Source organism: Thalassophryne amazonica, unplaced genomic scaffold (assembly GCF_902500255.1).
Source record: "Thalassophryne amazonica unplaced genomic scaffold, fThaAma1.1, whole genome shotgun sequence".
Lineage (NCBI taxonomy): Eukaryota > Metazoa > Chordata > Actinopteri > Batrachoidiformes > Batrachoididae > Thalassophryne > Thalassophryne amazonica.
The window spans coordinates 34278-60993 of record NW_022986291.1 but is presented as its reverse complement, the minus strand read 5'-3'; the positions used below and the strand labels follow the sequence as shown (position 1 = coordinate 60993).

The 26716-nt window shown below is 42.1% G+C and overlaps 1 protein-coding gene across 1 annotated transcript in view; it reads left to right on the top strand.

Moving 5' to 3' along the window:
* anln (anillin, actin binding protein) overlaps positions 1-26716 on the top strand; it is a gene marked incomplete at its 3' end in the record, with an annotated part of 89714 nt that overhangs the window by 35606 nt on the left and 27392 nt on the right. The window contains exons 9-13 of the mRNA XM_034165529.1: positions 4662-4918; positions 5000-5145; positions 15635-15776; positions 16170-16305; positions 23792-23959. Coding sequence (XP_034021420.1) covers positions 4662-4918; positions 5000-5145; positions 15635-15776; positions 16170-16305; positions 23792-23959 — 849 coding nt within the window. The remainder of the gene's footprint in view (positions 1-4661; positions 4919-4999; positions 5146-15634; positions 15777-16169; positions 16306-23791; positions 23960-26716) is intronic.

The window sequence follows — 26716 nt, the reverse complement described above, 5'->3', positions numbered from 1 at the left end:
TCTTTTTTTACGACATCGTGTAAGTTTTATAAGTCCGCTGACACTGATCTGTGTGTCACAGATACAAATCAGTTTCCTCGGATCCGCAGAGTTTCGTGGAGGAAAAATGCCACTCAAAGTGTAGCTGTTACGACAGTTGTCATAAAGCAGGACTGGTTGGTTGCTGCGGTGACGCTGTGTGGCTCCTGTGTGACGCTTAAGCTAAACTTAGCATGTGGACATCCAAAACTTTTAGAGCTTTCAAGTTTTTAAAAGAATTGTGCAGCATGTCTGTGTCACGGAGCGACATCGCACAGAGAGAAGATGGTGAGAAAGACGGTTTGAAAAAGTCTGATAAGGACAAAAATCCGTGGAATCATCTCTGGCTTCATCAACACACCTGAAAGATAAAAGAAACGGTAAAAATAAACTGTGCCCTCTCAGGAAAACACAGAATTTTTATCTCTCTGGAAAATACACATTCTGCTGTTCAAACAGGATTTTAGACAAGATTATGTGACTTTTTTCACTAATCTAGACTTTCTTTCATTGTAAAAGACATTGTGGCTTTGAATGGATTTAGGCTGCATGAATTTACACAAGAATATAAGTGACTTTTTACTATAATGTATTGTGGTTAATTGGCTTGGTTTCAATGCAGAAGGTTCCGGGTTCAAATCCCACCCCTGCCACATTTTTCCATGTAATGTGGAGTTGCGTTGGGAAAGGCATCCGGTGTAAAACCTGTGCCAATTCAACATGCAGATCCACCTTGGATTTGCTGTGGCGACCCCGAGTGCAAACAAGGGAACAGCCGAAGTGACTTTTTACTATAAGGTATGTTATTGATATTTTACCCTGATTTTCCAAATATTCTACAATCTTTAGCTGTGGTTTTTGACATGGTTTAACAGTCTTTTCAGTCTTCATAAATTTCATGTAGTTTAATTGTTCTGAGTTAATGCATAATTTGGTTTACAATTAAAAGGAAAATCATTCCAGGTCCTACTTTCACGTCATATTCTGTTATTTCAACATAATCATTGACGGGTCAAATAAAAGGTTGACTATAGGATCTTTTAAATATCCACTAAGTTTGAGATTTGTTCTTCCAGGAGATGCTGAAACAGTATCATTATATAAAAATTTAATTCTGGGGCCCCACAGGGCCTTAGACCCCGGCTCCTGGGGAGCTGTACCGCCCCCCAGACCCCCTGCAAGTTTTCCTCAGATTTCACCATTTTCATTTCACAGCCCTGCCTGTATCACATACATCAGTTCAGTCAGTCATTCATTCATCTTCTACCGCTTAGTCCAAATAAGGGTCGCGGGGGGATGGAGCCTATCCCAGCAGTCATAGAGTGTGAGGCGGGGTACACCCAGGACAGGACGCCAGTCTGTCACAGGGCCACAAATAGACAAACAAACACAGACACACCCACGGACAATTTTTTAAAGATTCCAAACCACCTAACCCGCATGTCTTTGGATGTGGGAGGAAACCGGAGCACCCGGAGGAAACCCACGCAAACACGGGGAGAACATGCAAACTCCACACAGAAAGGCCACAGGAATTGAACTCACGTCCTTCTCGCTCTGAGGCAACAGTGCTAACCACTAAGCCACCGTGCTGCTACATCAGTTCATATTGGATAAAATACAGAAACCAAAGGAGAGGTAAGGCAGGTCCTGATTTTAGCACATCAGTGCCCCCCCGTTGCATGTGTGCAATCTCACACTTACCCACCAGCATACCACCTGTTTAGCGGACAGCAGGATGCACTGTCCAGGTGGGCTCGGTCACGCGCAGCAGTTCATTCAATTGAGGGAGTTCACACAGGACAAACGGAGCAGTCAGGTGACTGGAGCTCACACACAGCAGTTTGTTCAGATGAGAGAGCCCCATGCCTTTCCTCTTTCCAGGTAATTAGGTCGATGAGCTGACCACACTGGTTTACGTGTGTGCCCTGGCTATCGGTCAATGCTTTAGACTGTTTGGAGCTTGCAGTCACCTGTTAGGTGCTGTGACACGCAGCGGGCATTGCACCGTATGGGAATTATATTTCCTGGTGGACAGGACATTAGAAATCTGATGCTGGCAGCTCACGGCGCTGGCAGGATGAGAGTTTGGTTATTACAGATTGCAGTTCCTGCTGGTGTCTGCCCTGTGCTGTGACACGCACCTGGAGCCATTCTGAAAGTGAGCTTTTATTTCTATTTATGTTGTGAAGGGCTAGCCAACCAGTTGCCCTGTCATTCCTCTTACAGAGGTACACGGTGTTCATGTCATGATATGTGTATTACAGCTGTTACATCCCATTCAGCTCCGTTGTGGTGCGGTGTGTTGAGCCTGTGACATGGATCAAGTCACCATGTAGCAGCAGCGCAGTGCGGCACACCTGCACGTTATGTTACAGCTATGATTATCATATTATTTCACATACATTATCTAACCCATGGGAACATGAATGTGTGCACATAATATTTTGTTTTCCCTCCCTGAACGGGATCCAGTGGAGGTGCACATTCAACTCATCTGTGCCACAGTCGGAACATGCCGGCAGGTTGTGCCCTGCCTGACCATGGCAAATTACCCTTGTATGCGATCAGACTGTTTCAAATGCTGTTTTGATGCCATCAGCACATTTAGAATCCAGTCAGATGGTGAGCAGACTGCACTTTGATCACTGTGCAAGCTTTGCTCCCTTCAAACACACCTCAACAGTGGAGAGCATGTGCTCTACATTTCGCCTGGCCGCGCGATTGCACCCAACTGTTTGGGGTGCACTCAGATAGCTGTCCGACGTATTCGATTGTGTTGCAGCTTTGGCCAATGGCAGTCAGGCTCATTTGGCCTCTAGTGTGACTGGATTTTGACATTCTGGGCAGCCGCACAACCGACTGCCTGTTCAAAGGCTCTGTGAATGCTGTCTGACATTTCTGAATGCATCTCGACACTTGCTGAGTGTGGTTCGAATTGTCATTCGGCTGGGATTCGGCCTCATTCGTGCTAGGTGTGATGGGGTGTAAGTGCTATTTTCTTCGGATGCTTTGTGAATACAGACCCTGGAGTTTACTGATGTGCATGACCAGCGTCAGCCCGTTGTGTGGTAGCTTGACCCATCAGTACTGGCAAATGACGCATTTCCCTCAAAACAAACAAAAATCTGTGGTTTTCTAAACTTGGCAACAGGGGAGGTGTGCCCGCATACACTAGGTGTGTGTGTGTGTGTGTGTGTGTGGCTTTAGCCTTCAAGGTGCATTATGAAGTGATCACATTTTAATTGTGACATAACCTCACTCGCTGAGTCATTCACCAGATTTCTTGGCGGTCTTTCCTGGTTTCAGTGTAAAGAAACTTGTTCAGAATTAATGGGATTTGCTCACATAGGTGCTGACATCAAGCGTGCTCCCCAGTATGTTCTTCACCGTAGAGGACTGCTGTTATATTCCAGACTTCAGTGTGCAGCTGACAACGTGGAGTCTCCTCATAAGACAAGTTCCCAACACACCACAGAGTCCAGCAAAAGTCCTATTCAGACTGGATTAGTTTTGCATGGGGATGTGGATTAATGTCATTTTTAACACAGGATGCCTATAATGAACCAAGAAATGTCCACACAAGAGACAAGAGCATTTAACCCCTTGGCTCCCACAAGGGTAGATGCAGAGGTTTTATATGCAAACAATCATTTCAGGGCAGGTTTATATCCAGTCATATTTAGATTTTCAAATCACTGAATAGGTCTGGAGGATATAGGATATATAGGATACTGGACGTATCGACAGACTGGTGAGAAAATCTGGCTCTGTGGTTGGCACTGAGTTGGAGTCCTTAGCATTGGTGGCTGAGAAAAGGACCCTCAGCAAACTCCTGTCAATCATGGATAATAAGCGCCACCCCTTACATAGCTCACTGAACAGGCAGAAAAGCCTGTTCAGTGGTAGACTGCTCTCTGTCTTGTTCAACAGACATGCTGAGGAAATCTTTTGTTCCCCAGGCCATTCAGCTTTTTAACTTTTCCCTGAAGCGCCAGGATAATATGGATTATGGGGTTTGAGGTCTTGACTTTTTAATATTTATTTACTTATTGGTATTTTTAATGCATTGGAAAGTGTTTTTTAAGATTCATAGCACATAAGATTTGTAGTATGGTCACATTGACCCACTTTTTGCACTGCTCCCCCTATTGATGCATTTGCACTTACAGTGACTGAACGTGGAATGTACCCTCATCATGAATATCCACTCTGGTTTTTTGTCCTTGTGTGTGTTGAATGTACTGTATAAGGATGTGTTTTAAGCTACGGGGTGTTTAAATTTCCTTTTGGATCGTTAAAGTATCTGTCTCTATCTATCTAGGTCTCGGATTTAATTTCCATCATTCATTAAGAAACAAAAAGAGAATAGCACTCTATGATAAATGTGTCTGGAGTGGGTGACCATGCAAGGAGACTGAGGGAAGCCACCAAGATATCCTGGCAACTCTGTAGGAGTTATTTGTGATTGAATAAACTGTACATATTTGAGTTCTTGTCTGCTTTATCACTTCCACAGGAGGAGGATTCACGATGTGAAATTACAGCATGCGGGAGACATGAGATTAGATTTTGTTTTCTTGTATGAATCGTTTTGTGAGCGTGGTCACAGATTGTGAGGAGTGTGTTCTTTTCTCCCTCAGCTTCAGCATCCAGTCCTCTGCGGACTGAGACACCTCCAGCCGAGAAAACCTCAGTCGACTTTGAGGTAGAGATGAATGTTGACCAGTCCATCAACTCCGACGTTATTAACGAGCTGTTTGATGGCATCCTTGCGCAGAGTGCAGATCATGGTGATGAGGAAGAGGAAGGTGAGGAGGAAGATGCTCTGAACATCTCTTCCATGTCTCTCCTCACTCCACTGGCAGAAGTGGTGAGGAGTCCAGACAGACAGATGATGGTAGGCACCAGGATTAACTTCTTTGTCTTTTCCTGGGCTTACACAGCGTGGCAGAGTAACACGAGTCATGTTTTTCTGCAGACATCAACTCCATCCAGTTCCTTCATTGTGAAGAACAACACTCCAGAACTGTCCAAAGTAAACACGTTCCAGAGAACAAATACCACAGGGACAGCTTCCTCAGACCGTGTGGACATCTCAGATGAAGACCATATGCTGCCCTACAGGTAGGTACATCTCAAGTACATAAGTCCAGAAGCACATAGAAGCAGAAGGCAGATGAACAGTGTTTGAATGTTACTGCGTGAAGCCACATGACGGGTTGGAGTACTGCTACGTGATGAATGTATGAGTGTGTTACAGTACAACCGCAGAGTAACTCTGCATGCACACAGACGTAGTCTATCCTGGATAAGACCTGCGTGACGTCACGTCCTCAGAGACCCAGAACAGCTGATATGAGCCCCTTGTCTGGGCACTGCCATGTTGACAGTGCTGACTGTCTAAATCAAATCAAAATCAAATCAATTTTATTTATATAGTGCCAAATCACAATAGTTGCCCCAAGGCGCTTTATATTGGAAGGCAAAAGCCATACAATAATTACAGAAAAACCCCAACGGTCAAAACGACCCCCTATGAGCAAGCACTTGGCGACAGTGGGAAGGAAAAACTCCCTTTTAACAGGAAGAAACCTCCAGCAGAACCAGGCTCAGGGAGGGGCAGTCTTCTGCTGGGACTGGTTGGAGCTGACGGGAGAGAATCAGGAAAAAGACATCTAAGTCAAGTCTAAGTCACAACACACCCACAAATGCATAAAGGGGTGGAGCATGTCACTCGGTGTGTGTGCTGAATGAAGCCTGAAGGACCCCGTCTGAACCAGATAAGCTAGCCTGGGTTTGGGTGTTTATGATTTCATATTTTTGGTGGTTGCGTGGTGGTTCTCATAATATTGTATTTACTTTGGTGAGAGCATACAAAGTAAGTAAGTGCCATTTATTTTCTCTGTAATCGTGCATTAAAGGGACCTAACATATCAAGCTACCAGGAGCTGCTAAAAGTGCTAACACCTTTAGCATATAACATTAAATAAGTCAAAACAAGAGTTTGACTCAGTGTGAATATTCTAGTAATCAATCTTTTTACAGTGAGTATCACCTAAGAACATATTTGGTTTTCCAAGTACCACCAATTCAACTGGAATAAATAATTAAATTAAACTCTCTTCTTTCAGCTGCTCCCATTAGGGGGCACAACAGCAGGTTCAACTCAATTTATTTAATTTATGCAGCGCCGAATCACAACAAAACTGAGTAGATCAATCGTTTCCATCTCACCCTGTCCTCTGTATCTTCCTCTGTCACACCAACCACCTGCATGTCCTCCCTCAGCACATCCATAAACCTCCCTCTTCTCCTCCTGCCTGGTAACTCCATCCTCAGCATCTTTCTCCCTATGTACCCTGGGTCCCTCCTCTGCACATGTCCAAACCATCTCAGTCTCACCTCTCTGACTTTGTCTCTGAACCGTCCCACCTGAGATGTCCCTCTATGTTCATTCCTAATCTTGTCCATCCTCATCACTCCCAAAGAGAATCTCAACATCTTCAGCTCCACCTCGTGTCTTTTTGTTAGTGCCACCGTCTCTAAGCTGTCCAACATACAGTAGCTGGTCTCTTGTAAACTTTCCCCTTCACTCTTGCTGACATTCTTCAGTCACAAATCACTCCTGCCACCTTTCGCCACCCACTCCACCCTGCCTGCACTCTCTTCTTCACCCCTCCACCACACTCCATTACTTTGGACAGTTAACCCCAAATATTTAAACTCATGAAAATTCAGTAAGGTATATCTTATATATTATTACGCCGGTTACGTCAATCGGAGGTCACTAAAATTAACATTGAATCGGTGTGTAACTTTGCAAAAACAATGTCGGACTCTGTAGTTTTCTCTGGGCCCCTCCCCAATCGGACCGGGAGTGACATGTTTAGCCGCATGTTCTCCTTGAATTGCTGGCTGTCTGAGTGGTGTCCAAAAAATGAGGTGGGCTTCATAGATAATTGGCAAAGCTTCTGGGGAAAACCTGGTCTTGTTAGGAGAGACGGCATCCATCCCACTTTGGATGGAGCAGCTCTCATCTCTAGAAATCTGGCCAGTTTTATTAAACCCTCCAAACCGTGACTATCCAGGGTTGGGACCAGGAAGCAGAGTTGTAGTCTTACACACCTCTCTGCAGCTTCTCTCCCCCTGCCATCCCCTCATTACCCCATCCCCGTAGAGACGGTGCCTGCTCCCAGACCACCAATAACCAGCAAAAATCTATTTAAGCATAAAAATTCAAAAAGAAAAAATAATATAGCACCTTCAACTGCACCACAGACTAAAACAGTTAAATGTGGTCTATTAAACATTAGATCTATCTCTTCTAAGTCCCTGTTAGTAAATGATATAATAACTGATCAACATATTGATTTATTCTGCCTTACAGAAACCTGGTTACAGCAGGATGAATATGTTAGTTTAAATGAGTCAACACCCCCGAGTCACACTAACTGTCAGAACGCTCGTAGCACGGGCCGAGGCAAAGGATTAGCAGCAATCTTCCACTCCAGCTTATTAATTATTCAAAAACCCAGACAGAGCTTTAATTCATTTGAAAGCTTGTCTCTTAGTCTTGTCCATCCAAATTGGAAGTCCAAAAAAAGTTTTATTTGTTATTATCTATCGTCCACCTGGTCGTTACTGTGAGTTTCTCTGTGAATTTTTGGACCTTTTGTCTGACTTAGTGCTTAGCTCAGATAAGATAATTATAGTGGGCTATTTTAACATCCACACAGATGCTGAAAATGACATCCTCAACACTGCATTTAATCTATTATTAGACTCAATTGGCTTTACTCAAATGTAAATGAGTCCACCCACCACTTGAATCATACCTTAGATCTTGTTCTGACTTATGGTATAGAAATTGAAGACTTAATAGTATTCCCTGAAAACCCCCTTCTGTCTGATCATTTCTTAATAACATTTACATTTACTTTAATGGACTACCCAGCAGTGGGGAATAAGTTTCATTACAGTAGTCTTTCAGAAAGCGCTGTAACTAGGTTTAAGGATATGATTCCTTCTTTATGTTCTCCAATGCCATATACCAACACAGGGCAGAGTAGCTACCTAAACTCTTTGAGTGAGATAGATTATCTCGTCAGTAGTTTTATATCCTCATTGAGGACAACTTTGGATGCTGTAGCTCCTCTGAAAAAGAGAGCCTTAAATCAGAAGTGCCTGACTCCGTGGTATAACTCACAAACTCGCAGCTTAAAGCAGATAACCTGTAAGTTGGAGAGGAAATGGCGTCTCACTAATTTAGAAGATCTTCACTTAGCCTGGAAAAAGAGTCTGTTGCTCTATAAAAAAAGCCCTCCGTAAAGCTAGGACATCTTACTACTCATCACTAATTGAAGAAAATAAGAACAACCCCAGGTTTATTTTCAGCACTGTAGCCAGGCTGACAGAGTCAGAGCTCTATTGAGCCGAATATTCCTGTAACTTTAACTAGTAATGACTTCATGACTTTCTTTGCTAATAAAATTTTAACTATTAGAGAAAAAATTACTCATAACCATCCCAAAGACATATCGTTATCTTTGGCTGCTTTCAATGAGGCCGGTATTTGGTTAGACTCTTTCTCTCCGATTGTTCTGTCTGAGTTATTTTCATTAGTTACTTCCTCCAAACCATCAACATGTCTATTAGACCCCATTCCTACCAGGCTGCTCAAGGAAGCCCTACCATTAATTAATGCTTCGATCTTAAATATGATCAATCTGTCTTTATTAGTTGGCTATGTACCACAGGCTTTTAAGGTGGCAGTAATTAAACCATTACTTAAAAAGCCATCACTTGACCCAGCTATCTTAGCTAATTATAGGCCAATCTCCAACCTTCCTTTTCTCTCAAAAATTCTTGAAAGGGTAGTTGTAAAACAGCTAACTGATCATCTGCAGAGGAATGGTCTATTTGAAGAATTTGTCAGGTTTTAGAATTCATCATAGTACAGAAACAGCATTAGTGAAGGTTACAAATGATCTTCTTATGGCCTCAGACAGTGGACTCATCTCTGTGCTTGTTCTGTTAGACCTCAGTGCTGCTTTTGATACTGTTGACCATAAAATTTTATTACAGAGATTAGAGCATGCCACAGGTATTAAAGGCACTGCGCTGCGGTGATTTGAATCATATTTATCTAATAGATTACAATTTGTTCATGTAAATGGGGAATCTTCTTCAAAGACTAAGGTTAATTATGGAGTTCCACAAGGTTCTGTGCTAGGACCAATTTTATTCACTTTATACATACTTCCTTTAGGCAGTATTATTAGACAACATTGCTTAAATTTTCATTGTTACGCAGATGATACTCAGCTTTATCTATCCATGAAGCCAGAGTACACACACCAATTAGCTAAACTGCAGGATTGTCTTACAGACATAAAGACATGGATGACCTCTAATTTCCTGCTTTTAAACTCAGATAAAACTGAAGTTATTGTACTTGGCCCCACAAATCTTAGAAACATGGTGTCTAACCAGATCCTTACTCTGGATGGCATTACCCTGACCTCTAGTAATACTGTGAGAAATCTTGGAGTCATTTTTGATCAAGATATGTCATTCAAAGCGTATATTAAACAAATATGTAGGACTGCTTTTTTGCATTTACGCAATATCTCTAAAATCAGAAAGTTCTTGTCTCAGAGTGATGCTGAAAAACTAATTCATGCATTTATTTCCTCTAGGCTGGACTATTGTAATTCATTATTATCAGGTTGTCCTAAAAGTTCCCTAAAAAGCCTTCAGTTAACTCAAAATGCTGCAGCTAGAGTACTGACGGGGACTAGAAGGAGAGAGCATATCTCACCCATATTGGCCTCTTTTCATTGGCTTCCTGTTAATTCTAGAATAGAATTTAAAATTCTTCTTCTTACTTATAAGGTTTTGAATAATCAGGTCCCATCTTATCTTAGGGACCTCATAGTACCATATCACCCCAATAGAGCGCTTCGCTCTCAGACTGCAGGCTTACTTGTAGTTCCTAGGGTTTGTAAGAGTAGAATGGGAGGCAGAGCCTTCAGCTTTCAGGCTCCTCTCCTGTGGAACCAGCTCCCAATTCAGATCAGGGAGACAGACACCCTTTCTACTTTTAAGATTAGGCTTAAAACTTTCCTTTTTGCTAAAGCTTATAGTTAGGGCTGGATCAGGTGACCCTGAACCATCCCTTAGTTATGCTGCTATAGACGTAGACTGCTGGGGGGTTCCCATGATGCACTGTTTCTTTCTCTTTTTGCTCTGTATGCACCACTCTGCATTTAATCATTAGTGATCGATCTCTGCTCCCCTCCACAGCATGTCTTTTTCCTGGTTCTCTCCCTCAGCCCCAACCAGTCCCAGCAGAGGACTGCCCCTCCCTGAGCCTGGTTCTGCTGGAGGTTTCTTCCTGTTAAAAGGGAGTTTTTCCTTCCCACTGTAGCCAAGTGCTTGCTCACAGGGGGTCGTTTTGACCGTTGGGGTTTTACATCATTATTGTATGGCCTTGCCTTACAATATAAAGCGCCTTGGGGCAACTGTTTGTTGTGATTTGGCACTATATAAAAAAACTGATTGATTGATTGAACTGCACTATTCACTGGGTTTCCTCCCATTCACACACATGTACTCAGTCTTGCTCCTACTGACTTTCATTCCCCTTCTCTCCAGAGCATATCTCCATATTTCCAAGCTAGACTCAACTTGCTCTCTACTCTCACTACAGATCACAATGTCATCTGCAAACATCATAGTCCATGGAGAACTCATGTCTGATCTCCTCAGTCAACCTGTCCATCACCACTGCATACAAGACAGGACTCAGAGCTGATCCTTGGTGTAATCCCATCTCTACTGTGGATGAATCTAAGTCCACAAACACACAGTGTAACTTCTTCTGGGCCTCTCTATACTTCTCCATCAGTATTCTCAGAAAAAAAACATTGCATCGTAGTACTCTTTTACTCGCCATGAAGCCATAGCTCTGCTCACAGATCTTTACCTCGCTTCTGCTACTGTTTCCCATAACTTCATGCTGTGGCTGATCAACTTTATGCCTCTGTAGTTACTGCAGCTCTGCACATCACCCTTATCCTTAAAAATAGGAACCAGCACACTACGTCCCCACTCCTCAGGCATCCTCTCACTTTCCAAGATTTTGTTAAGCAGTCTGGTTCGAAACACCACTGCTATCTCTCCTAAACATTTCCATGGCTCCATAGAGGTAGTGGCCAAGTTGTTGGTGTGCTTGGTTTCAGTGTAGAAAGTTCCCGGTTCAAACTGCTTTCCACTCTTCCTCTTCATAGCTGCCCTCTTGTACTTCCTGATTTACTCTACTCTCCACAATATCCAGTCTTTTCTCACTCCCATTTTCTTCATTTATCAGTTCCTCAAAATATTCCCTCCACCTTCTCAACACACCTCCTCACTCTCTTTATGCTTATCCATAGACTTCTTTGTTCCACGACCAAGTCTCCTTGTCTTCATTTCACTGTCCAGATGTCACACCAGTACCTTCCTAGCTGTCTCCCTCACCACATCTGCAGCCCTTCTGCAGTTGCCCAAAATTGCTTCCCCTCCATCCAGTGCCTCTCTCACCTGCTCACGGAGTTTCACACAACAGTCTTCCTCCTTCAGCTCCCACCATCTGATGTTTTGTTGAGCTCTCACTCTCTTCCTCTTTTTCACCTGTAAAGTCACCATCATCCTATGCTGTCTAGTTAAGGCACCTTGACACTTGCACAAATTTGATCCCTGCTGTTTACACTCAGTCTTGCATGTCAATGAGTAAACTCATGAAGTGTTGCCTACTGTGCCCAGCTGTGTGCCAGTGCACAAAGAAAATTTTGAAATGTTCAAAACTTCTGGCACACATTAATTTTGTGCCACTTGCGTGAGCTAGTCATAAACATTGTACAAAGGGTTCTCCCCAGAAATGTTTAGTATAGTGGCACTGTTGGCAATTATTACCTGAGGCGGTGCGTTGCGAGTCATTTTGACTGGTTTTAGATGCAGTGAAAGCAAGAATAATAGACAAAAAAATGACACTTATGTTGTAATAATCAAAGTTCTCTTTTTTTTTGCATGTTTCTGTTTAAGTTAATAAAATAAAAAATACTGAAAAGTTTAAAAACACATTAATATTTGATGGACATATCATTTACTCTCTTCTTTAAAAATGACACACTGTACCTTTAATCCAGTCAGACAGGCAGAGTTTTTCTGTCATGTTGACAGTTTAGTTTTTCCTTTTTAACATTTCTGAGTGGGATTGCACACTTTTAAAAAACAAAACAAAACTATATAACCCCTAATTGTCTTGTTTGAACAAGAGCTAAACCTGGACTGATTTGATTGTCAAATCAGAATCAAATTAATTGCAAAGTAAGTTCTCACATACAAGTAATTTGATCTGGTGTCATTGGTGCATAAACAATAACAATAATAAAAAGAAAATGAAAAAAAAAAATTCTGGAAGAAGTAAAGAAGTAAATCTGCTCTTTTAATGATGAAATCCTGGATGAAAAACTTTCTGAATCAGTTTTTCAGACTTTACTGTTTCACTGAGGCTGTGTGGTGAAGACGATGGTTGGTTAATATTGCTTTGCTGCTTTTTCACAGCGTGTAGCGTCTGCAGTTAACACTTTTTTCTGTCTGTCTGTGTGAGGGAACAAAAGACTTGTCACTCTCACACCGTCTTTGCGGCTTATTTGAGCAAACTTTGGAAACATGAAGGTTTTCATCTGTAAAATAAAGCCTTAATGTGTCACTAGCTACGCAGGCAGAAGGAGCTCTTTTTATTGGAAGAGTTTGACAGAGTTTTTGTTCTTTCACTGAGGGACTGAGCTGCAGCGCTGTGACTCTGCTGTCTGCCGGCGGGGGGGTGCAGTCAGCAGTCTGTTCAGCACAAACAGCCTGACTGAATTAAAAACATCTAAGCACGGCGCAGTATAACAGTGTTGTCATTACCGTACAGTGGCGCTTTGCCATTGTTCCATTATCTGGGGAGAACACTGCTATTTGAAAACAGTGCGTGTGTCAGTATGTGCAGGGCATCTGAACCTGAAATTAGATTATGATGACGCATTAACTCTATAATAAACATAACTTTATAGATACATTATCTAACTCATAAGAAGTAATGAAAATGCAACTGTTTTACCAATCCATTGCAGTGCATATATTTTAACCTATTACCATTGAAACAAGATTCCAAATGCGTTCTCCATCGCACGACGTGCACAAGTCAACCTGCAGCTCTGTGATTCTGGGAGCGATGAGAGATAGTATCATCAGCCAAGTCCTGAGAGCAAATGTGTCATCAGCTACAAAATGATTATTTTATATTGCATGGCATCAAGTGGGACAATGCGGGACACTTTGGCACGACCAACTGCGCAGCAGTGTGGGGATCAAATTTGTAGAAGTGTCAAAGTGCCTTTATACTCCCTCCTGCCAAAACCTTATACTCGGTAATTTCTTTCAGCTTGCATCTCCTACAAACACTGTAGTCCACCTGTGTGCACCTTCCTCCAGTCTTATGTCACCCTGTGCTCCTCCCTTTTTTAAAGTAGATATTCACCACAGCCATTTCAGTTGGTGATGATTGTTGTTAACCCAGGCCTCAATCGATCCAGTATGGAAATTTGATTTGTACTCTGTACTCTTTATTTTGTCTGATGCCCTTCCTCTCACAAACCTACTTATTTATCCACATCTACATTCAGGCACAGTACAGGCACTCTGGCCCTTTTTGTGGAGCTTCTCAGTGTCTTTGTGCTGATGTGACTGGATCCAAACCCAGTTATTATTTCAGACTATTTGTCTGAACCCAGCCCAGCCCATCATGTCCTGCCAGGCCCGGTTCAGGGATCCAAACTCTAGTCTGCATAATAACGACAGAATAATTCACTTTCACAAATACTTACTAAATCTGCAAGAAACGTACACCTTTTTTTTTCCCCATGTTTTTTTCATGCAAATTTGATAGCTTAACTATTTTAATATTTATTTTCATAGCACCTGTACCTGGATGTGTTGCTGTATGTGGTTAAATGATACAAAAAATGTTGGAGTGCAGATGGAAAAGCGCTATATAAATGCAGTCCATTTACCAATTCTATGGTCTTAGATGATCTGTTAGGACATTTTTTCACAACAAGACAGATTATTCCAAGTACTACAGGCAGACACAACAACACAACAGCTGCGTCAAGCAGACACTGAGCTAACCCTAACGCTATGCGAGCCTGAGGTGCTCGGCTCAGCAGGTATCATTCAATGACCGTGTCCCTAATTACGCCCAATTTTATGGCTTAAGACGTCTTAAACTAAGAAGTTAGGGGGGAAAAAATCACCTCATCTCATGGAGGAGGAAACTATCTATAGAGACCAAAATCGTTTTTTGGACCAGGGTGTAAATAGCTTTATCTCTGCTTGCAAATTGGACACTTTAAATTGGACTCTATGGGAATTTGCCCTGTTTTGGAAGCGGCCTCAAGTGGGCAGTCAAGGAACTGCAACTTTTTTTTCTTCCAGGTGGCGCTTCATCCGAGACATCAAAGCTTCCTGCTTGTGTGCGCACTATGTGAGGCTGTAGTAGGTCTGGATGATAAAATGATATTAATATACATGACCACAGATGCTAATTAGAATCCAGAATAAAACTGTGTTTCATTGAAAAGCGCCAAATGATGTCAGAAAAACGTGAAGAATTTGTTAGACTGCATGAACAAACCCCAAATGCTCTCCCTCCATGGCTCACAAACAGCCAATCATATGCCTTTACATGCTACGCATGACAACAGCCAGCCTGTCTTTGGGTTGTGTTATTGATATCTAACACAACCAGAGTTGCCATGTCTACTTATAATGCAACTTTTTTTGTGTCATTTGTTACCAGCTGATTCACCTGATCGTCTGCAGTACGATAAAAGAAACAGGCCTTGATGTAAAAATAAATAAAAAATAAATTAGCAATAAGTCTGTTATGAGTTAAGCACAAGAGCATCCATGTTATTTTCCCGTTAATTACTTTTGTTGGTGCTTGGTTGGACTGTGTGTTGGATGGAGTTGTGGCGGTGTCTGTCGGCGAGGAGCGGTTTACTGACCGTGACTTTGTGGTGATCTTTGGGGATCAGTGGATTCCCTGATTGGAGCACTTGAGAAGCTGAGTGAGGAGTGCCTGGATCTATGTTGGTCCTGGATCGAGACTGCTCTTGGCTTACATGAGACAGGTTTCTGTTACCCTCCAAACTCAAGTAGCTAATTGTAAGTTTTCTTAAAGGAAACACATTTTTCTGAATAAACTCAAATATCTCAAGGTTTTTATGCTAACATGAAGTGGTTTTTCAAGTGATTTAAAAAAAGAAAAAAAAGCTATATTTCAAAAAATAGCAAAGGCAAAACACTTTTTCTGCTAATACTAGTCACATGATATAAACTTCACATGATGTTCTAATGTATGTGACATGACGTGTGGATGGAGTCAGAGACTGAGAATCTAATTTGGGGATGTTGAATAACTGATGGCCACAAAGCCAGTGGGAGGAGATGACGTTAACATTGACTTCTCTGAAGATGCTGGTTGTATTTTTAAACTGATGCCGTTGGTGCACCTGTGTGTTAGCATTGATGCGTACAGGTCCACCAGGGTGAAGGAAGCTGACAGACCCAGTGTGAAACAGGTCATTGTGAGGAAGGAGGACGTTTCTCACAGAGCCCAAGAGCCCAGAAGCACCAGCCACTTCAGCATCAAACAGAAGTTGAAGGTTTGCAGTCACATCTTCTCCATTTTCATCACTGACATGGTGTACCGCAGGCAACCCTAAAGTGGGAGTGGAAATACTGTCTAAAACATCAAAATGAGGCTACCCTCCATAGTAACATGCCACTGATCTTCACCTGTTGGATGAAACTTTTTCAGATCAGATTTTATTTTATTTTTTATTTTTTTCCCCCACCACCAAACAAGTAAGCTGGGTGAGAATCTTCTACATGCTGTGGCTCCATCATTTTTTCCAGGGGTGGTGTTTTATTTTGGCTTCTGAAGAGGAAGTAATCATCCATCCATATTTCTAAACCTGCATGTTCCAGTTAAAGGTCATCCTATGTAGTCAACAAAGTCCCAGTGGTGATAACCTGTCATTACTGTGTTCGTGTAGATCCTGACAAATGAAATAAACCTGCAGCAGACTGTGATCCATCAGGCCAGTCAGGCACTCAACTGCTGCAAAGATGAAGAGCACGGCAAAGGATCGCAAGTGGAGGCTGAAGCCGAGAGGCTGCTGCTGGTGGCAAGTGAGTTCATTCAGAAACTCTGATGAAACACATCACGTCCCAGAGGTCTCAATCTGCCTCTTTCTGGGTTTGGATTTTTCTTATAAACTCTGTTTATGATAGTGTTTAGTTGTCACTTGTGAGAAACTTGTGAAAAATGGAAAAAAAAAAAAAGACCTTCAGTAGAAGTTTGAGGGGTGACGTCGACGCAAAACTTGCACTGTGCACAGTTTCTCCAATCACAGCCACAGAAGCCTGTAAGTTCTCCTGGGTTGTCTTGGTGGCTTTCCTCACTCTTCTCTTTCTTGCACAGTCACTTTTTGTGAACTGTCTACTCCATGCAGATTTACCATAGAGTGTCATACTGTTTGTATTAGTACATAACTGATATAAATAAAGTTCAAGACGTATTCAGTGACTTGGAAATGTTCATGTATCCATCCCCTGACTTGTCTGAAGAAAACTGGCAATTAAATTTACAGGTATTATACCAAAGGGGCTGATTACTTATGCAACCCATCATCTTGGCTTTTATATTTTTAATTAATTTATATCAAGTTGTAGAGATTTACTTTCAGTTTGAGTCTAAGGAAGATAATTTTATAAATGTTTAGACTGAGAAGCCTGATTTACTTTTGTATTTGAAATGCCATAAACAAATTAAAATGCATGAAATACCAAGGGGCTGAATACTTTTGCAAGCAACTTTTACAACAGAGGCATTTCTGTTTTGTCTTAGGACTTCTGCTGAGCGGTGTTTTCAGTACAGAACAACGGAAGTCATTACATGGGTAGAAACAAAAACCTTTTTGAAAAGCTCAAAGGGATCGACTCTGGCTCACCCACAGGTCAGAACAGAGTGGGAAGATGACGTGAAAAAGTGGCCCTCGATTATTTTTAACTACTTTGTGTTGTCACTCGGCGCAGACGGTTTGGCTATGAGGAACTACAAGCTTCACACTGCATGGCGCTGCTGAAGCTCGTATAAAAGCACAATCAAGTTAAAATACTACCCGACAAGTAGTACCACCGTAATGCCAAGATTACGTAACGTTAATATATGTATGGTGTTGTTTGATGCAGTTGGTTGTATCAAACCCCAGAAAATGAGTAAATTAGATAGCAGGTAACGCTACAAACACAGCTTACCCATTTGTCTCACTAGCGCCCGCCGTGGCTTCTTCAATGGAGCATTATAGTCCAACCATTTCTCTGGGAAAAGATCCAGTGGTGTGGGTTTTTTCTTCATAAAATCAAAAGAACAGACATCGGGACGTTTGGGTGGATTTTTCAAATTCAGCGCCTTTAGTGAGCACCGGAGATCCTCGTCTTACAATGGAGGAGGGAACAAGTTAAATGCTCGTCCACAGCACTCAGATCTCTGCTTTCTATGTTCAGAACATCTGAAAGCAATAGTTTCCTCTTTTTGCAGTTATTGTGGCTCCTATGAACTGAACAATTAATGCTGCCCATGTTCGGGCACTTATAGCGTACGTAGCTAATCATTAGAAGCAGTGACAAACCGGAGGTTATTTGACAAAATGGAGCCAACCACCCTGACTTCCTGAATAAGGTGAATAATACCGCGCAGCACTGACCCAAACCACTCAGTGGAAACAGGGCTGTCAGTATACACTGGTTAAGTCGTCAAGGTGTGACTGCTGCATTAATTTATTACAGCCGGGGTGCCCAACCACATTTTGAACCGAGATCTACTTTTAAAGTGACAGTGTATCAAGATCTACCAAGCCATATTAAACGCCATATCGAATGCTGCAATTTATTGTGCACCAATATAATAACACAACAAAAATAAAGCTTTAACAATAACAATGCATTATTGAGGTAAATATGCAAAGAATAAGCACAAGTAGGCTTTGGCCTGTAACAACACAACAACGAGCAACTCAAATTACACAACGCCTAATTAGAGTTTGAAAAGTTTTTCCCTACCTTAGTGGGACTTCTGGCACTGAGAGGAGGCAAGAAAGAAGAAAGGCTAAATCCAAAAGATGTGCATATTCAGCGTGGTTTGAACATGTTAGAATTTATTTATTTTTTAATTTCAGGCAACAATTCATTAAACCGTTCAGAAATTTACCTCTGCTGAGCCACCTCACATCTGTGTGCAGCAGTCCTCCAGCTGCACATGGAATAACAATAAAATAAGACCACAAATACTGTCACCTTTATCAAAAGCAGGAAATCACAGTATTAATAGTCACAGTTTATCTCTGTATTCAACTGTTACAGAAACGGCCGTGTCGCTTTTGTCAACATTACACAAAATGAACGCACAAAAAAGTAAAATAAAATCTCAGTCATCACCTTTAACAAAAGCAGGAAATCACAGTATTAATAGTCACAGTTTATCTCTGTATTCAACTGTTACAGAAACGGCCGTGTCGCTTTTATCAACATTACACAAAATGAACGCACAAAAAAGTAAAATAAAATCTCAGTCATCACCTTTAACAAAAGCAGGAAATCACAGTATTAATAGTCACAGTGTAACTGAGCTAACGGCTCGCTATTTGTGTTCACAAACACAACAAATGCACGAGAAATTAATTAATGAAAATACTGACTTTTGAACTGTTTACTTAACTGTCTTTGTCCACAGTGTAACTTATTGCGGCTCTTTAAGCGGTTATGTTGCTTCAAAAACATTTCTCATTTAAATTTTTTTTCTCCTCTGCATCCTGCACCATAGAAGAAGAGCCCTCTTCTTCTTTTATGGTGTTTAACGACAGCCGACATCCTTATTGGTGCAGTGCTGCCACCTTCTGCATCAATCTGTTATAGCAGCACTGTCCGTTACAGCGCCAGTGTCATGCTATCGACTGGAATTCAGTTGAAGATCAACTACTCGATCGCGATTGACCAGTTGATCGCGATCAAGTGGTTGGGCACGCCAGTATTAGACATGCACCTGCATATGGCAGCATTTTTAGTACAGTCAGCATATGCAGGCTAAATCATCATGGTGTGACGGGCCTTCAGCATGCCCAAAATTTTTCAAGGTGCCCGCCGTATTACAACATATATCAGTGTGCGTCAATGTGCTCTTACACAATACTTACCCACGACATATTAGACATGCCAGCTTTTTAAAGTCTTGTAAATTGCACCAATTGCTCATGTTTATACTGCAATCTGCCATGTTTACCATGTTAATCCCACAATGCACTGCACAGGTTGAGATGTGCATTTTGCTTATTGAAGATTAAAGTGTTTTTGTTCTGTCCAGTTATTCCTTTTTTCTTTTAAACATTGCTCTACATCATGACACATCTGCAGAAGATCTAACAGGCTCTCCAGTCTCATTTATATTTCACATAACCAGATGAATTTCTCAAACTGTGTAATTGTCAGGGCCGTCTGAACCGTGGTCTGCAGCCTTTAGGGCCCCTTCACACATAACATGAAAGATGCAGAAACCGGAAGAAAATCCACGAACCAAATATGAGGTCTGTTAGAAAAGTATCTGACCTTATTTTTTTTTTTTTAAAAAACCATATGGATTTGAATCACGTGTGATTACGTCAGACAAGCTTGAACCCTCTTGCGCATGCGTGAGTTTTTTCATGCCTGTCGGTTGCGTCATTCGCCTGTGAGCAGGCTTTGAGTGAGGTGTGGTCCACCCCTCTCGTCTATTTTTTTATTGCGAATAAATGTCTGAACGATTTGGAGCTTTGCTGCATCAATTTTTTTTTCCAGAAACTGTGAGAGACCTCCAGGTGGACACCGTTCGAAAAATTAATATGGCTTTCAGGGACGATTTTATGGGGATTAAACAGATTACGGGGTGTTACTGCTGCTTTAAGGACGGCCCACAACTGCTGAGAGTGTGGCGCGCTCCCAGCCCCCATCGACAGGCTAACACCCCGCTGGAACAACCAGATCATTTCCAATGTGAAGGCTTTGTTGATCCGGGACCTCGTCTGACTTTCACAAAAAGGCAGAAGTCGTGGACATCAGCACTTTTTCCGGCACATTCCACCGTTACAGGAGTTTTTTTCATGGAAAGAAAAGCGGAGGGATGTGCCACGGAGCCGTTCATTACGTGGGACAAAACCACCTCGGTGTTGGTCTCACAGGACGGCTTTCAGGTGGATTTCACACGGATTCCGGTTGCTTTCCAGTCATGTGAATATCCGATTGTGATTGTGCATGAGCTGGACATGCCAGAACATGTCCCGTGAGGCTTCGTCACGGCGTTGTTTTGTGCCAAGCGGCTGCACCGCGACGCGCGGAACTCCTCCGCACGTCTGTCTTAATGTGCCGGAAAAGTGCTGATGTCCACATCTTTTCACAATTCCTGTGCTAGTCAGACGACATACCGGATAAAGACAGCGTCCAGTTTAAAAATGAACGGCACATTCCACCGTTACAGGAGTTTTTGTCATGGAAAGAAAAGCGGCTCCACCGCGCGTCGCGGTGCAGCCGCTCGGCGCAAAGCAACGCTGTGATGAAGCCTAACTGGACATGTTCTGGCATGTCCAGCTCATGCACAATCACAATCGGATATTCACATTCATATTGTGAAAGTCAGACGAGGTCCCGGATCAACAAAGCTTTCACGTTGGAAATGATCTGGTTGTTCCAGCGGGGTGTCAGCCTGTCGTTGGGGGCTGGGAGCGCGCCGCGCTCTCAGCAGTTGTGGGCCGCTCTTAAAGCGGCAGTAACACCCCGTAATCTGTTTAATCCCCATAAAATCGTCCCTGAAAGCCATATTAATTTTTCTAACGGTGTCCACCTGGAGGTCTCTCTCAGTTTCTGGAAAAAATTGATGCAGCAAAGATCCAAATTGTTCAGACATTTATTCGCAATAAAAAATAGATGAGAGGGTGGACCAGTGCTCACACAAAGCCTGCTCACAGGCGAATGACGCAACCGAAAGGCATGAAAAAACTCTTGCATGCGCACGAGGGTTCAAGCTTGTCTGACGCAATCACACATGATTCAAATCCATATGGTTTTTTAAAAAAATGTCAGATACTTTTCTAACAGACCTCGTATGAAATGGGGAACCACAAAACATTCCACCTGCTGTCGTGAATTGTATTGTGCACGCACGTGCACGACCACAGTGCGAGCAGCTGGAATGTGTTGCACCACATCGTGCCTCTGCTGTGCATATAAACAAAAATAACACACCATAAAAAACACAGCATTTTATGGATTCCCTCTTATCGAGCAGCACAATCGACAACACAAGTATGAGCTGTGTGTGTCTGTGTATATGTCCCATGGTCACAGACGTACAGTCATGAAATGACATGAATGAAGCAGTGCGCTCTCATTATGTCCAGCCTGCTATATAACTAATACAATCACCGGACACTGGTAGATGAGATATTGGTGTATAATTACTGAAAATCACTGGGTTGATATAAAAGGAGACCCAATGTTAAATAAAAAAATTAAATGCCACTCGCGGGATTCGAACCTGCAATTTACAGAAGCTATGATTAACAGACAGAATCTTCACCACTGCGTTACAGTCGCTGTCTTGTAACAGGAGCATGAAATGCAGAAAATCAACAAGGAGATAAAATTTTATTTATTATAAAAAAAAAAAAAAGAGAAATTACACGATGTATGGTCACGCGTGTCGGGTCAGCCTGCAGCCTACTGAGGTGCACTGTGCAGCCGCTGCATACATCTTTCACAAAGGCGAAAGATGTTTTATGTATTTCCACTTGAGTATAGCAGGCAGAGACACATGCCTCATGGACGAAAGTTGTAAGTTCATGTCCATCAAAACACGGTACGTGTTCCCCATCTGGGATGTCCAGGTACAGAGATTTCAGCAGCAGCTGCTGTTTGCAGCCAGCCACGCCCCTCTGTCTGTTCCCCACCCAGACCAACGTGTCACTCTCTTTTTCTGTGTTATGTGATCATTCATTTTAGTTTATGTAACTGTGTATTGTTGTAATTATTTATATACCTGTCCTGGCAGTGGTCTCTGTGTTTTTAATGTGACACGTTGTGTGCACTGAGTTGTCATTTCCAGCTGTCAGTGTGCTGTGATCAGCTGACAGGTGGCTCCCCGTGCTGTGTGCTCTCAGACGTGGCTGTCTGGTCACCATATGATCATGTCTGTACATACATATCAGCATTTTATGCAAATGTCCCCCCCCCCCCCCCCACGCCACATGTGGGGGAGCAGGGGGCGAGAAACACACGTGCCAAATGTGCATGATGCGATGATTAATGCTACGATGATGCTCATTTTTGGAGGCTCTGAGCTTTCAAATACCTGGGGCCACGACCTCAGACCAGGAAGACCAGTAACTATTACAACTTACTTATTACTATTACAAATTACTGCTACTGGCCCAGACCAGTAGGCTCAAAATATTTCTCTGAGGAAAGTGGGACCAGAGTCATTTCTGTGATTAAAAGCCCGACCATTTATTGACACTTTTCTGCTTTCACTCCTTCCTCTGCCATCATATTTTAATAGTTTTTGCAGTGCACACACAGATTACAAATGGATCAGAAAAGTCCACACACTTACAATACCGAGTCTGTAAAAATCGGAAATTGTTCAGTTTACCTTTGATTTGGAGGTGATGATTGTAGAAAGAAAAGGATGTTGAGGATCAAATTAGTCCAGAATAAATCATAATCCAGAGACGGAGAACTTTAAAACTGTCACACACGTCACTGCATGACACGGAGTTACAGAGCTGCAGAAGCATAAATCAGGCTTTAAATGAAATAAATCATCATAAATTGTAAATTTATGTCAGTTTGACAGCTTAACTGTTTTTATAGCACTTGTACCTGGATGTGTTGCTGTATGTGGTTAAATGACTTAAAAAATGTTGAAAACATAAAAAGTTCATTCAGTAGTTCAGTGCAGTTGGAACAAAAATGACGCCATGTTCTGAGTTGACGTTACTCTCCTCAGTCAAAGGACTGTAGCCCCTGCTTGCTTATATGTTGTGTGCGCACTGGACATGTGCACATGATGTGAATGAGACGGTACCTTCGGTACCAAACCAGTAATGAATTAAGGTGGCTTGACCAATTTTTTATTTCTTCCCCCCAAATATTTTGCTCCATTCTCTGGCTAAAATTCTCCGTCTCCGCTCCAACGCTTGCTGTCTCACACTCACTGATGTAGTGGCTCTCTGACAGCAGAACATGGCGTCCGAGTCTGAAAATAAAGCTTTTGCCTTCGTGAAAATACTCCGTCATTGGCTGCCTGTAAAGTTGCTGGAGTTGCGTCACAGCATCACTCAGTCTGAAAACCTCTGAGACCTTCAACTTAAGACACTGCTGCTCAGTGGTTTAAAAAAAAAAAAATACAGGGATATGGAGTCCTACATGCCAGTACGGGTCAAAGGTACAGGGAGCTGCTGTGGACGGGTTCAAAAGCCAAATGCCGCTCCAGAGCCATGGGTTGACAATCCCTGCTCTAAACTCATGGTTTCAGTTTAAATGTATTACTTTTTAAAATTGACTGTCTTATTTATTTTCCAAACTTTGTTAGCGGAGAGGAGGGGAGCCCTGAAGGCGGAGCTGGACCGCCTGAAAGGAGAGAAGCCCACTGGCGGGAAAGCTGCTCCAGAACACACAGCCTCCAAAGGTTCCATCACCCTGCAGGAGTTCCGCCTCCCTCTGAAGGCAGACTTTGTTTGCTCGACTGCCAACAAGCCAGGTAGACACAAAGTACATAAAACTACATCGCCAACACTGCCACTGCACAGCTAGAGCGTGCACAAAATCTACAACTCTGCAAGTCTGAAAAGAACACGTGGGACTGCAAAAGTTTTAGATTAAATTTGCTGACAATTATTGAAATAATACAATGATGATAAGCTACTGTAGTATTTATACAACTATTAACAAAACCATTTTGATCAAATTTGTGAAAATAAAAAATATTTAAAACATTTTTCTACAAAAGTGTGTCTATGTATGTAATATATATATATATATATATATATATATATATATATATATATATATATATATACACACACACACATACGAGGTCCAGTAGAAAAGTATCCGACCTTATTTTTTTTTTTTTTTCAAAAACCATATGGATGGGCCGGACCCGACCGCGGGGGTTCACGACAGGAAAAACACCTCCGTTGGAAACCTTAACGGGCAAGTTGGAACATGCCCAAGCTGTTAAACAATTTCTCAGTTACTCACTTGTTGAAAGCGATCAAAAGCCGCCTGAATTTTACAAATGGTTTTCAACACGGGGTTGTTTTTCCTGTCGCGGCGCAGACGGATTGGCCGAGTCGTCACCGAAACGACTCGGCGAATTTGCGCGCACGTCTTTCATTAAAAAATGTCCTTAAACAGTGGAATGTCCACATAAAGTCCTCATGCTGGCCTCTTCTGAATCTTCTCTGTTCTCTCATGACGTCCTGGGTGAATTAAGCCTTAAATTAGGATGTTTTCAGCTCGATACAGGCCGACGACGGCGCCTGGGAGCACTGCGCAACGTCCCGCTCCGTGGGAAGTCCTTACACTGACAGAAACACCCCATAATCTCTCATCAGCCGTTAAACTTTTCACCGAAAACCATCTTAATTTCTCGAATAGTGTCCACTCGGATATTCCTCACAGGTCCAGAAAAAATTTTGATAAAGCAACGCGCTCCGTCTGGAGCAGCGTGTGAAACAAAGGAATTCAGCCGAGAGGGCAGGACCACATCTCACTCAAGGCCTGCCCACAGGGAAATGACGTCACCGACATGCGTGAAAAAACTCACCATGCACACGAGGGTTCAAGCATGATTGGTGTAATCGCACGTCATTCAAATCCATATAGTTAAAAAAAAATAATAATAAAAGGGTCGGTTTATTATCTAATAGACCGTGTGTGTGTGTGTGTGTGTGTGCATATATATATATAAAATAAACAGTAGTGTTCAGAATAATAGTGCTATGTGACTAAAAAGATTAATCCAGGTTTTGAGTATATTTCTTATTGTTACATTGGAAACAAGGTACCAGTAGATTCTCACAAATCCAACAAGACCAAGCATTCGTACTATGCACACTCTTAAGGATATGAAATTGGACTATTAGTAAAAAAGTAGTAAAGGGGGTGTTCACAATAATAGTAGCATCTGCTGTTGACTCTACAAACTCAAAACTATTATGTTCAAACTTCTTTTTTATCAATCCTGTGAATCACTAAACTAGTATTTAGTTGTATAACCACAGTTTTTCATGATTTCTTCACATCTGCAAGGCATTAATTTTGTTGGTTTGGAACCAAGATTTTGCTGGTTTACTAGTGTGCTTGGGGTTATTGTCTTGTTGAAACACCCATTTCAAGGGCATGTCCTCTTCAGCATAAGGCAACATGACCTCTTCAAGTATTGTGACATATCCAAACTGATCCATGATACCTGGTATGCGATATATAGGCCCAACACCATAGTAGGAGAAACATGCCCATATCATGATGCTTGCACCACCATGCTTCACTGTCTTCACTGTGAACTGTGGCTTGAATTCAGAGTTTGGGGGTCGTCTCACAAACTGTCTGCGGCCCTTTGACCCAAAAAGAACAATTTTACTTTCATCAGTCCACAAAATATTCCTCCATTTCTCTTTAGGCCAGTTGATGTGTTCTTTGGCAAATTATAACCTCTTTTGCATGTCTTTTATTTAACAGAGGGACTTTACGGGGGATTCTTGCAAATAAATTAGCTTCACACAGGCGTCTTCTAACTGTCACAGCACTTACAGGTAACTCCAGACTGTCTTTGATCATCCTGGAGCTGATCAATGGGTGAGCCTTTGCTATTCTGGTTATTCTTCTATCCATTTTGATGGTTGTTTTCCGTTTTCTTCCACTCGTCTGTTTTTTTTTTTGTCCATTTTAAAGCATTGGAGATCATTGTAGATGAACAGCCTATAATTTTTTGCACCTGTGTATGGGTTTTCCCCTCTCCAATCAACTTTTTAATCAAACTACGCTGTTCTTCTGAACAATGTCTTGAACGTCTCATTTTCCTCAGGCTTTCAAAGAGAAAAGCATGTTCAACAGGTGCTGGCTTCATCCTTAAATAGGGGACACCTGATTCACACCTGTTTGTTTCACAAAATTGACGAACTCACTGACTGAATGCCACACTACTATTATTGTGAACACCCCCTTTTCTACTTTTTTTTTTACTAATAGTCCAATTTCATAGCCTTAAGAGTGTGCATATCATGAATGCTTGGTCTTGTTGGATTTGTGAGAATCTACTGAATCTACTGGTACCTTGTTTCCCATGTAACAATAAGAAATATACTCAAAACCTGGATTAATCTTTTTAGTCACATAGCACTACTATTATTCTGAACACTACTGAGTATGTGTGTGTATTTATATGTGTGTGTGTGTGTATTTATATGTGTGTGTGTGTGTGTATTTATATGTGTGTGTGTGTGTGTATTTA